The sequence below is a fragment of the Chlorella variabilis genome (genome assembly GCF_000147415.1).
Source record: "Chlorella variabilis unplaced genomic scaffold CHLNCscaffold_11, whole genome shotgun sequence".
In the NCBI taxonomy this organism is placed as follows: Eukaryota; Viridiplantae; Chlorophyta; class Trebouxiophyceae; order Chlorellales; family Chlorellaceae; genus Chlorella; species Chlorella variabilis.
Window position 1 is genome coordinate 1112928 of NW_005435077.1, and position 11583 is coordinate 1124510.

The window sequence follows — 11583 nt, forward strand, 5'->3', positions numbered from 1 at the left end:
GCCTGGCATTGCGCGCTGGCTAGCGCGGCATCCCAGCTGCCGGGTCCGGCTGCGTCTACTGCATCTTTTAGGCTCAGCAGCAGCTGGGCTGCAGGCAGGCCGCCGCAGAGGAGCAGCACACGCAGAACAGCCTTGCACCCCCCGAAGCGCCCGCTCCACCTCCCGTCGCAGGGAACCGCGGCGGCAGCCCTTCCGCCCCTTGCTGGAGCACCATGTGGCCTGCCCGTTCCCCCCGGCCCCACAAGCCTCCCTGCTGTGCACAAGCGGCAGGAGCCGCCCCGTGACCCTCCACCCTCGCACCATCCTCTGTGCTCGCCGCTGCCGCCAGCGTCGCTGTTGCCAGCACCAGCAACGCTGCCAGCTCCACGGAGCGTGGCTTGGCGCGCGTCATGCTCGCACTCAGACCAGAGGTGGCATCCGGTATGCGGCGGCTCGCCAGGTCGAACAGGGTGCCAGGAAGCCCAAACGGAGGCTTGCAGGTGGGGAGCTGACGATCGGAGCAAAAACGAAAATTGCAGAAGCTGGAAGCTGGCTCCACCTCCCAGAGTGTCGCTACCGGACTGCTGATGTCTCCCGCTCTCAAACAGCCTGCAAAGGGCGATGAGGGGGACGGAACCGGCCAGGGGGCACAGGGGAGATCTCCCTAATCAGGTGCTGCCTGGGCGCACGGCACCCCCGCCGGCTCCCGCGCCCGGTAGCGGGTACGGCCCCACTCCCCTGCAGCCAGGGGCCCCAGCTTTAGGTTTACACCTCTGTGGCTCCATGGCAGACGATTGGCCGCAGAAAGAAGAGGGGGGGGGGTGGCACGCCGCCGCACCGTCAGCCACATGCCGCCGCACAGCCGTCACCGCACCGCTGGCACCACCAGCGCGCTGCAGAGGCTGGGATGCACCTCCATAAAGAGTGGGGAGAAGGGCACCACCTCCCCGTCCACCACCAGCCACGTCCCTGCAGGCGGGAGCGGGGGGCAGGCCGGGCGGCAAGGCTCCCAGCCATCAGCGCTTGTCGCACCGCTGTGCCTGCTGCGCTGCCCAGCAGCACCGCACACTGCAGGCGGCCGGCCACCCAAGGCGGGGCGGCACCGTGGCAGCCTCCCAGCACAGCAGCCCGGCCGGAAGCCCCTTCCCACCTGTGCTCTGGGGCTCAAGCGCCATGGCAGCCACGCGGCGGTGCCGCACCGTGGGCAGGCCCATGTGCTGACCCTTCTCGCTGGCAGTCATGAACTGCAGGCCCTCCCGCCGGCTGCCTGGCGCCGTGTAGACCAAATCAAAGCAGCCTGCGGGGACCAGGGCAGGGAGAATCAGGGATGCCGCGCAAGGTGCCAGGCAGCCTCCGGGAGGCGGGACCGGGCAGGCAGAGGAGGGTGGGCGACGCTAGGGTGGCCCCCCGCCGCGCTGCGGCACGCCACAAGCGCACCGCCGCCCATCCTGCAGTTACACCGGGGCCTCCTCAGCCGGCAGGCAGCACGCACCTGTGTCTGGGGCGGCCATAGGAGCCAGGTGAAAGTTCATATCCAAGCGGGGCAGGTTGGTGGCGGTGAACAGTGCCACACGTGGGTCGGGGAGCCACTGCCATCCTGGCGGCAGCTGCTGGCCTGCGGGCCAGGGGAGCGCGGGGCATGGAGACTGGGCATGGGGTGGGCGGCCAGCTGAGAAGGGGCAAGCATAGCAAGCAGCCCATAGCCCACAGCCCACCACCCATCGGTCGCACCCGACCTGGCGGTTTGGCAGCAACATGCAAGCAGCCCGGCCCTTGCCTGCCAGCTGCAGGAAGGCATCCAGGTGCTGCACCGGGGGCCCCGACAGCGCCGCCGCCGCACGCAGGCCTGCATGCGCCGCATGGCTGCCGTTCTGGACGCCGTCCGCGCCTGCTGCGCCGCTGCCGTCGAGGGCGCCGCCGTCCGCTGCCACGCCGTCGCTGCTGTCGGGTGCCAGCACGGCCACCCGTGCAGCATGGGTCCGCTTGAGCATGATCTGCTGCAGGGCGCCCACCACAAACCGGGTGCCGCCCATCCACCTGCAGGTGGCGCACGGCACTCCAGGCGTTCAGTAGGCTGCTGAGCGCCTGGCAAACTGTTGCACCTGGGAGGAGGCGGCGGGCCAGCCCTCAGTCGACACAGCCACCCAGACGGCTTGTCCCTACCCTCTACTCCACACCCCCATCACCAGCATCACCACCACAGCCGGCCCACCAAACACACACACACACACACCTCAGGTGCTCCGTGCCAATGTCCAGGTTTGTGATCAGGCCAAAGTTGATGGACAGGAAGGAGAAGCAGCGGCGCTCGTGCTGCAGCACTGCAGGGGCGGCAGAGCGGGCAGCAGAGGGAGCGTGAGGGGCAGCGGACAGCAGCATGCACACCCAGCAGCAGCCAAGCACGGCGCGTGCCCATTCCAGGGTGGCGCCAGGGCCTGCGGTGCGCGGCGGCAGCTTGCCCGAGGCGATGTCTAGCGCGCGCCGCTGCCCCTTGACCACAGCGTGCACAGCGGTGTGCACGGTCCACATCCCCACCGAGGCCGCCAGCGCGTTGCCGCTGCCGCACGGGATCTGGGCCAGGGGCGCGTGCCTCATCGCATCCCAGTCTGGCCGCATCAGCATGCCCTGCACGCGCCACCAGGCCGCAGCGTAGGGGAGGCGAAGAGCTCGCTGCTTGCGCTCCACGCAGCTGCCCCACGCCCCACGCTCCACCACAGCTGGCCTACGGCGCCCCGAGCGGCCGTGGGTGAGCGGGGGCGCCACCTCGATCTCACAGGGCAGCCATGCGCTTGCCTGCAGCGCCTCATACATGGTGCCGTCGCCGCCGATGGCCACAACAGCATCCACGCTGCCAGGTTCCACCTGCCGCACCAGCTCTGCGCGCCGACAGCCAGCGGCAGCCATAGGGCAGGGGCCATCAGCAGGCGCCCTCAGGCACCAAGGCGAAGCAGCAACCAGCGCTACACCCTCGACGATGTGCCAGGGCTGAATGGCAGCAGCAGGCACCGCCGCCGCGGCATGGCAGACAGGCACAGCAGGTGTGGCCAGGCCAGGCCAGGAGGGGGCAGACCATCGCACGCCCACCTGTGGCGTGGCCCGTCGCTTTGGTGAGGTGCATGGCCAGCTGGCAGCCCGCGGCCTCCAGTGCCGGACGCACCTCCTTCTCATATATTGAGGGCGCCCTGCGGGCACAGGATGAGGGCTCCCTCGCTTGCCCAGCCCCCCAGGTTGCCCGCAAATCAGCTGGCTCCCCTCAACCACACCGCAACTCCACCGTTGACAGCACAGCAGGCTGCGGCCCGCAGCTGCGCAGCGCCGCTCACCTGCCGGGGCCGCTGGCTGGGTTGACGATGACGAGGAGGCGGGGCGGGCGGTACACGCTGCCCCAGGCGCAGCAGGCGGCGCGTACCAGCGCCACCGCCGCCGCCGCCTGCTCCGATGACTCCAGCACCAGCGGCGGCGTGCGGCGCAGGCGGCGAGCGGGCTTCTCTGCCGCCGCGGCGGCCTTGCCCTGCAGCGGCGCGTGCCAGATGACCAGCTCGCAGCCGCTTGCGGTGGCGCCGATTATGTCTGCCGCTGGGATCTGCGGCCGGGTCAGAGGCGCGGGAGATGAGCGCAGGCAGGGTGTTGGGGCAACGGCGGGAGGCCGGCGAGCCTGGCAGAGGGCTGCTCCAAGCAGAAGCGATGGGGATTGAGGCCTGGGGGAGTTCCAGTCCTACTCGTGATGCGCTGTTCAGTTCAGGCTGCTCTGACAGAAAGCTAGCTGATACCAACAACAGCCGCAGCTGAAGGCCCAGCAGCGCTAGCCCAGATGCAACCGACCCACCTGCGGCGGCGGGCCCGCTCCTCGCTTGAAAAGCCCCAGCAGGAAGGCTGGGCAGGACGAGGACGCCTCCTTCACCTGATGCAGGGTCCAGGGGCGACAGAGCCGTGTGCTGGGTTGTCCTGCTCGCAGACAGGCATGCCGCAGCGCTGCAGGCGGCGACGTGCCAACCACCGCCCCCGGTACTGGCGGCAGTATTGGGGGAGCAGCGCAGAAACCAGGTTTCTTGCCTGCCTGATGTCACAGCTGCCATCCCCCGCAATGCTGAGCTCCAGCAGGGGGCCTCTCCCTCGCAGCTGGGCACGGAAGGTGGTGCCATTGACAGGCGTCTCCACCTCCTGGCTCGGTGCGGTGCCAGCGAGTAAGCTGGCTTCCATTGAGTGATATGCGCGAACCAGGCGAGCTCCGGCCACCCAGCAGGCAGGCTTTGCAGGAGCGGACTTGACCAGGCCCCACAGGATCGGCGAGGACGCTGTGAGCTCCTCAAATCAATCCAATCTTTGTGAGGAGCATACACCCGGCTGTTTGAGATGTGCCACATCAGCGGGGGTGGTGGGGGCACCGTGATGGAGCAAGCACCGTCAAGTTACAAATCTGTGCAAGCAGGCATTGTACATGTTGAGTTCGGTTGGAGTCGTCCTGAATCAACCAGCCGCCATCCCATCACACCTCCCGCTGCACCACCATGCGCACCGTCTGTGCCGCCGGGGAAGGACCGGCCTTTCCTTGCGCCACGGCAGGAACCGGGGCCTGCCCCGCCACAGCTGGGGCCTGCGCCACCCACGAGGTCGAGGCCGGCCCCGCGGGCTGGGCTGCAGCCGGCGCCCTGCCCCCCAGCACAGCTGCAGGGGTGGGTCCGTTGCCCAGCGGCGCCGCCGTCACGTGCCTTCCGCCAGCCGGGGCGCGCGGGTGCATGGCGGCAGGCGCCGCGCCATAGCCCATGGACGCCAGGCTGGCCTCGGCGCCGATACGGCGCTCAGGGTCATACCCTGCAACCCAGGAGAGATTGGTGATAGATGTAAGCAAGTCCCCTCCGGGAAAGGGAGAGAGCCAGAGCACGCAGCACGCTGGCCGGCACCCCTGCAGAGCAGCGAACAAGCAGCAGGCTGGAATGGGCGAGGAGGGCAAAGGAAGCCCTGCCTGCGGTCATGCGCTCCAGGCTGGTGGTGGTCACACCGATCGGTTGCGTCTTGCCTCCCTACACACATGGCCACAGAACCGCCGGGCGAGGTGGCGGCACGCCAAGGAGCACAAACACGATGGGTGGGGGCTGGCAAGCTTGGGAAGCGAATGGCAATGCAGCTGCTGCAAGTGCATCTCCCAGAAAGAATCATGCGGTAGCTGACATTCGCTCACCACCACCAGCTCCGCCAGCTTGTCGTACAGCGGCGCCAGCTCAGCAGGCGGCGGTACCACGCCCCTGCAGTTGCGCACACACAGGGCGGCCAAGCTTGAGACCGCCTAAGCGTGCCCTGGACCTGGCAGACGTCGCCCCCTCCCTCCCTCCGCCTCCCTCCTGCAGATCCGCACATATGAGGACTATGCGCTCACAGAGCGCCGATACATCCACACGATGTGGCAACAACCGAGGCTGCGTGAGTGGCTGAGCTCACTTGACCACATCAGCCACGGTCACCCCAGAGCCGTAGGCCTGCTCCATCTTGGACTGGTTGACGCTCATGGAGCCGCCTGGGGAAAGGAAGAGGGGGCCACAGGAGGCGAGGGACAGCAGGCGAGGGATTGGAGGGTGCTGCTGCGCAGGGAGGCAGCAGTCTGGCGTGCAGCTGACGACTGCATGATGGGGCAGCCCGGCAGCCTGGCCCCAGCTGTCTGCCGCCTGCATGCAGCCCAGCGGCAGGCGGGGCACGGCGTGCAGGCAGGCGGGCAGGTGCCACCTTCCCAGTTCCCAGGCAGCGGGGCGGTACCGGACGTACCGGACAGGGAGAAGTCCAGCATGACGCCAGACGAGTGGCTGCGCAGCAGCCGGGGGCGGGCAGGCAGCAGGCAGGGAGAAGTGGGGGTCGGGTGGGGGTAGGGGGAATGTGGGAGGAAGACCAAGGTAGAAAAATACGAGGGGTTTTGGAAATCTGTCGGCAGCAGGCGGCGCAGGCAGACAGGCAGGCGAGGCTCGGCGGCTCGCTGTCGAGGGCAGGGCGAAGCCGCGGCGCCGCCCCATCCACACCAGCGCAAGGTCCTCTGACCCCCGCCAGTCCTGCAGCGCCTCGAGCAGGTGGCAGGGACACCCCCACACCTACACCAAGCTTGTACAACAAAGTTTGAGTCCCCAGGTGTCCCCCAGGAGGGCCGCCCACCTGATGCCCACCAGGTCTGCCGACCCCGAAGAGGCGGCGATGACGTCGGACTTGTCCTCCACCTCAGACTGCAGCACCACCATGGATTGGTCCACACCCAGCACCGTGTGGCTGCGGCGGGGTGGGAGGAAAGCACGCAGGCGGTTGGTGGGTGGACACAGCGCCGGGGACGAGGCAGCAGGGGAAGGGAATGGAATGGCGTCCACCAGAGACACGGGGTGCAGGGCAGGCAGTGCGGTGTGTCGGACGCGGCCGCTGGTTGGGCAGGCGGAGGGACGAGCTGGCGGCAGGGGTGGCGAGCTGGCGGGGGGCTCGAGGAGGCAGGGGTGCCGGGGCCGTGTCAGCTGCCCTGCCAGGACGTGGCAGCGGCGGCGGCAGGGCAGGGTGGCGGCTTGCCTGCCGGTCTGCAGCTGGTCCACCACTTTCCTCGTCATGCCCAGCATGAACGTGTCCACCTGCATCACACCAAGCAGCCTCACGGCACAGCACAGAGTGCGAGTGAGGCGCAGGGCCGAAGCTTCGCGCGCGCTGGCGGCAGCCAGCAGGCGCGCAACGGCCGTATGGGCCATCTGGCCTGCGGCGCGCCCCTTCCCCTGCCAGCGTCCAGGTGGGGCGGCCAGCCCTGCAAGCCCCCTCGCCTGCGAGCGCTTGGCGCCGCGCCCTGCCCTGGCACCTCACCTGCTCAAATCCCATGATGAAGCCCACCTGCCCCACTGTGACCTGCAGCGCAGCGCAGCACAGCACGCCGAAGCCCGCCCTAAGCTTGCTCTGGCAAGCGGCTGCCAACAGGAGTGACGCCAGCGCATGCTGGCTCGCCGTGAGCGACACGCATGCCGGCCTGCCATCACCTTGATGAACACAGGGGCGGACCAGTGGGGCGGCTCGCTGCCGGTTGTGCTGCGCGAGGGCAGGCGGGACAGCATGATGCCGTGGCCGGAGCGCATGCCCACGCCCAGTCCTGCATTAGCAGAAGGGCCCCACAATAGAATGGGTGAGCTCACCCGTGCAGGCGAGGGACTGGAGCGGGGCGCAGGCAGCAGCAGCGCCAGCAGCGCCAGCAGCGGCGTCGAGCAGCCAGCGGAGGCAGCGGCCGGCCGCTTCTTGATCTTCACGGTTTTCACCGGCGGGCGCTGCCCGGCAGCAGGCAGGTGCCGCGGCTGTCGTGCTTGCCTGCCTTGGTGCCTCTCATGAGGATGATGGCCTTGGCCTCCTGGATGTAGCTGGGGGAGAGGGGCGGGCACTGGTAGCGCGACTTGCACACGTTGGACAGCTTGCTCACGATGTCCACGCCCTGGGTTCACACAATGAAGGAGCACGGTTGGGAGAGAGTATGTGCGTAAAAGAAGAGCGCAGGAGACAGAAGGGCACACGCAGTGTGCCTGCGCAGCCCTTGGGCGGCGGCGGCGCCGCCAGAAGCGCCGGGCTCGCCTCGGACGCCGCACGCTGCAGCAGGTTCGCCATGGCGGAGGCTGCTGAGGGTGGGGCAGAGTCCGGCAGTACCCACTCCACCACCCAGGTCGCTGGGGCTGTGGGGCGAGCGGGGGTCTCCGTTGGGGTGCTGCTGCAGGGGCTGCTGAACTCGAGGTGGGAGGTTTCAACGGTGACCTCGGTTTGGGCCCCGTTGAAGGGTGTGACGGGAGGGTGGTACAGTCAGCATTCAGGTGGAAAGAACTGAGGTGTAAACCCCTCTCGAGCTGTGTTCATCATTAAACAACGTTGCCATTACATGCTGTGTAATCCCGGCAGTCTGAAAAGCACGGCGCTACCGCTCCACCGCCAATGAGATGGCCTGGAGTCACACCTGTGCACCTGTGCGCTCCCTCTGCAACCAATGGAGCCTGCTGCACGGCTCCCAACACAATGATAACGTGAAGCTACGCCAGATAGGCACCGCTGTCCAGCCAACTGCTGCTGCAGCGGTTGGCGGCCAACCGGGGGTCCAGCAGGCGTGCCGCGCGTCGCTGGCGCGCCGGGGTGCCCGCTCAGCTTCATGGCCCGCCGGCAGCGACTGGCCCCGCCCGCGTGCTGATGGGCACTGCCGTGGTAGTGGTGACGGGCACGGTGGGTGCGACGGTGTATGTGGTGGTGGTGGTGGTGGCGCCAGTGGCGGCGGGCATGGGGCTGGGGCCTGGGCTGCCCGGCGGGCCGCCCATGGGCTGAGGCACCACCGGCGGGCGAGGGACCTGCAGCATGCGGGGGCTGCCGGGAATCCCGGCGCCCTCCTCCTCGCCCCGCGCCTCCTTCTTCTTGCGCCCGAACATGCCCAGCAGGCCGCCGCCCTCCTTCTTGGGCTCCTTCTTTCCAGCCGCTGCAGGCACGGCGGCAGCACGCAGGCAAGCAAGCCTCGTGAGCTGCGGCGGCCGCCTGTTGCCCTGGCCGCCTGCCAGCTTGGCTGCTCTAGGGCGGCGCCGGCAACAGGTAAAATGCGCGTAATCCACCCGTGCGCCTCACCCTCTGCGTCGTACGGCGGCTTCAGCGGGGCTTCCTCGTCGTGCCAGCCCACGATAGCAATAATGCAGAAGTAGGCGATGGCAGAGATGATGGAGCCCGCCACCAGCACCCGCGCGCGGTCCGCCACCGTGTCTGCATGCACAGCGGCCGCAGCGCCGCGGGCGAGGGAGGGTGCTCGGCAGGCAGGCAGGCTTGGTGGGCCAGGGTGCTGGGCGGGGCCGCGGCGCGGTTGGGCGTGCGGCTGGCTGCAGACCCCAGAGGTGAGGATGAGGGCCAGGCGTGGCTGGTGCTGGCGCTGGCGCTGCCGCTGGGAGCACTTGCAAACACAGAAACAGAGGGTGCAGGGTGGGCTCAGGGTCTGCAGGGCTCACCGCTGAGGCCTTGGATGTGGTTGAAGTACAAAAAGGTGTTGGCTGAGGCGCACGAGCAAGCGGAAGGGGCAGGCGGGCAGGCCGAGATGAGCAGCAGCGGGGGCGCGCACAGCGTGCAGGGCTGGCAGGCAGCAGCTCTCAGCGATGTGTGGCCGCAGGGGCAGTGCCCCGCCGCCCCTCGACGGCCGCCCCACGGGCTGCTGCAGGGCTGCACTGCCTAGCCCCGGGGCCAGGACTACAGGCAATGCTCACCTGTGTCCATGAGCAGTACCAGCAGTACACCCATCCACGCCACCAGGCCCCCGCGGAACCTGCCGATGAGGGTGGTGACCCCCGCCGCCAGCAGGATCAGCATCGTCATGTTGAAGAAGGTGATCCACCATGCGTAGCTGCAAGGTGGGGCCAGCCGGGGACAAGACGGCCTCAGGTGGCGGCGTGAGCGGCAGGTGGGACCCGACCCCTGCCAGCCGCGCGCACACACACACACCGTGTGCCTGGCGAGCACACAAGCGGGCAGGCCCTGATAAAGCTGCAGCGCCACACGGGGATGACCTGAAGAACTTCTTGCAGCTGACGGGAGCCAGGTAGCCGACGGTGCCGGGGATGCCGCCCACCACGCCGCCAGCTGGGAACTGCAGCAGGTGGCGGCGGCGCCCTGCCTGCCCCGCCAGAGCCTGCAGGTCTGACAGCGTGGTCACCATGCCGCTGCTGCAGGCCTGCAGGGCGCGGGGCACAGGGCAGGCGCGGAGGGGCAGCAGGCAGCAGGCGGCATTCTCAGCGGCGGGTGCCGTCACACAGCTGGCGGGCGGTAGGAGCGGCCAGCGGCGCTCCCAGCATGCCTTGGACGCCCACCTGCTGCAGGGAGGCCACTCCTGCCAGCATCAGCACCCAGCCGCAGAAGGCCAGGAGGATGAAGAGCCAGACCAGGCTTCTGTGGACCAGACCTCGAGCTTCAGTCATCCTGCTCGGGGTGCTCAGGTGCTCACCGCTTGAGTCTGCTGTTGCGCCTGTGAGGCAGGGCTCAACAACACAGCTGCACTGCTTGTTGCATTGTCACCTGGCTTCTTTCTTTTCCAGAGACAAGGTTGCTACTTTGACTGTAGGTCACTGGAGACATCGATTGCACGATTCATTAAGCAAAGTGCGCGCTGGTGTGCAAGCAGGATTCAGGGGAGCGCCTGGTCTCTTGGCGGAGAGCGACAGCGGTTGAGCGGCAGCGGCAGGTTGGCGGCGGGAGTGGCGCAAACCAGGAATGGGACAATCTCCGCTTTATACCGACAAGGAAGTAAACACGGCTTCAGAAGGAGTTCAGGAACAGAGCGCAGGGAGAAGACAGACTAGTTTGGGAAGAAATGGAAGAGGCGAGCTTTGTTATCGAAACGTGGCGGGCAGCGGAAGGTAAAATGGGTCGTGCAAGGAAGGGTTAAGGTGTCGTATCGCAGTACAGGAACATAATACAACCAGATAAATACCAACCAAAGAGACTGTGACACACAGACAGGAAGCGCAGTCACGAAGGGGAAGCTGAAAAGCAGAACCCGCGGGCGCAGGGGAGCTCAGCAGCCCGCCACGCCTTGATCGCCGGCATGCCAGCGCTGCTCCAGCCCAAGCGCTGTTGCATACACAATGTGCAGCACCAGCCACCAGGCCGCCAGCTGGGAACACGTCGAGCTGCCCCGGCCGCCCAGCAAGCTCCACAGGCGCTGCAGGACAGACTCCATCCAGCGGCACCCCAGCTGCAGGGGAGCGAGCAGCGAGGCCACGGCGCCCTTGCCAGGCTGCCGCCCCTGGCTGCTGCCGCCGCTGCGGCTGCGCTGGTCGTCAGCTGAGAGGAAGCTGCTGCCGAGAACGGCAGGCACCAGCAGCCCCACCAGCAACTGGTAGCACGTCACAAATTGGCGGCAGTCGCTGAAAGAGTCGACACCAGGCTGGTAAGGATCGGCCATCAGCACCTGTGCACACAGTGGGGCACAGGCAAGAATCAGGGAGCCGTGCTGGTGAATGTCAGGGCAGCGCAGGTAAGCTGCATGCACCGGGGGCCCCGCTTGTTCCTCACTGGCAGCCAGCAGCCCGTCTGCCCTGCCCGCCCAGCACACACGCAAGCACGCACTCCACCGCCTCACCAGATGGACCCCGCGGTGCCAGCCCGCAATCCACCGCTGCCAGGCGGCCCGTTGCATGAAGGGCAGAGCACACATGTCATACTTGCGATAGTCCGCGCTCATCACGCGCTGCAGGAGGCAGGCGCGGGGGAGGCGCAGGCGGCAGCACTCGCCGTGGGCACCACAACAAGGGAGCGCCAGCAGCGATAGCACTGCTGTGCGGGACACCGCAGCGCTGCCAGCAAGGAAACGGCCGTCGCGGGGGGCCAGCTGTAGCAGGTGTACGCCACAGGCGACTCACATAGATGGCGAAAGAAGCCACCACGGCATGCTGCAGCGGCGGCAGCGGGCTCAGCGTGCCGGCCAGAAACAGCGCCAGCGTGCGGGTGCCTGCAGCGCAGCGCGGCAGGCGCGGGCAGCAGGCGGGGCTCGGCGGCGGCAGCGGCGGGGAGTGTCCCGGCCCGGGGTGGCGGACTGCCCTTGGTGCTGCCTGCCAAGAGAGCAGACAGCTGCTCGCGCTGGTCCCCACCCATCCAGGCTGGGTG

At 68.0% G+C, this 11583-nt stretch overlaps 1 protein-coding gene across 1 annotated transcript; it reads right to left on the reverse strand.

Moving 5' to 3' along the window:
- Positions 1-844: 844 nt before the first annotated feature.
- Positions 845-7575, reverse strand: CHLNCDRAFT_134482 (hypothetical protein; the record flags this gene model as incomplete). The annotated part of the gene is made up of 19 exons (XM_005847432.1): positions 845-948; positions 1130-1276; positions 1472-1594; positions 1688-2016; positions 2213-2292; positions 2383-2604; positions 2743-2855; positions 3064-3161; positions 3303-3562; positions 3806-3880; positions 4472-4791; positions 5149-5222; positions 5416-5491; positions 5737-5774; positions 6115-6225; positions 6788-6834; positions 6963-7011; positions 7236-7405; positions 7483-7575. The coding sequence occupies 19 exons, from the start codon at positions 7573-7575 to the stop codon at positions 845-847; spliced, it is 2529 nt and encodes an 842-aa protein (XP_005847494.1).
- Positions 7576-11583: the final 4008 nt, after the last annotated feature.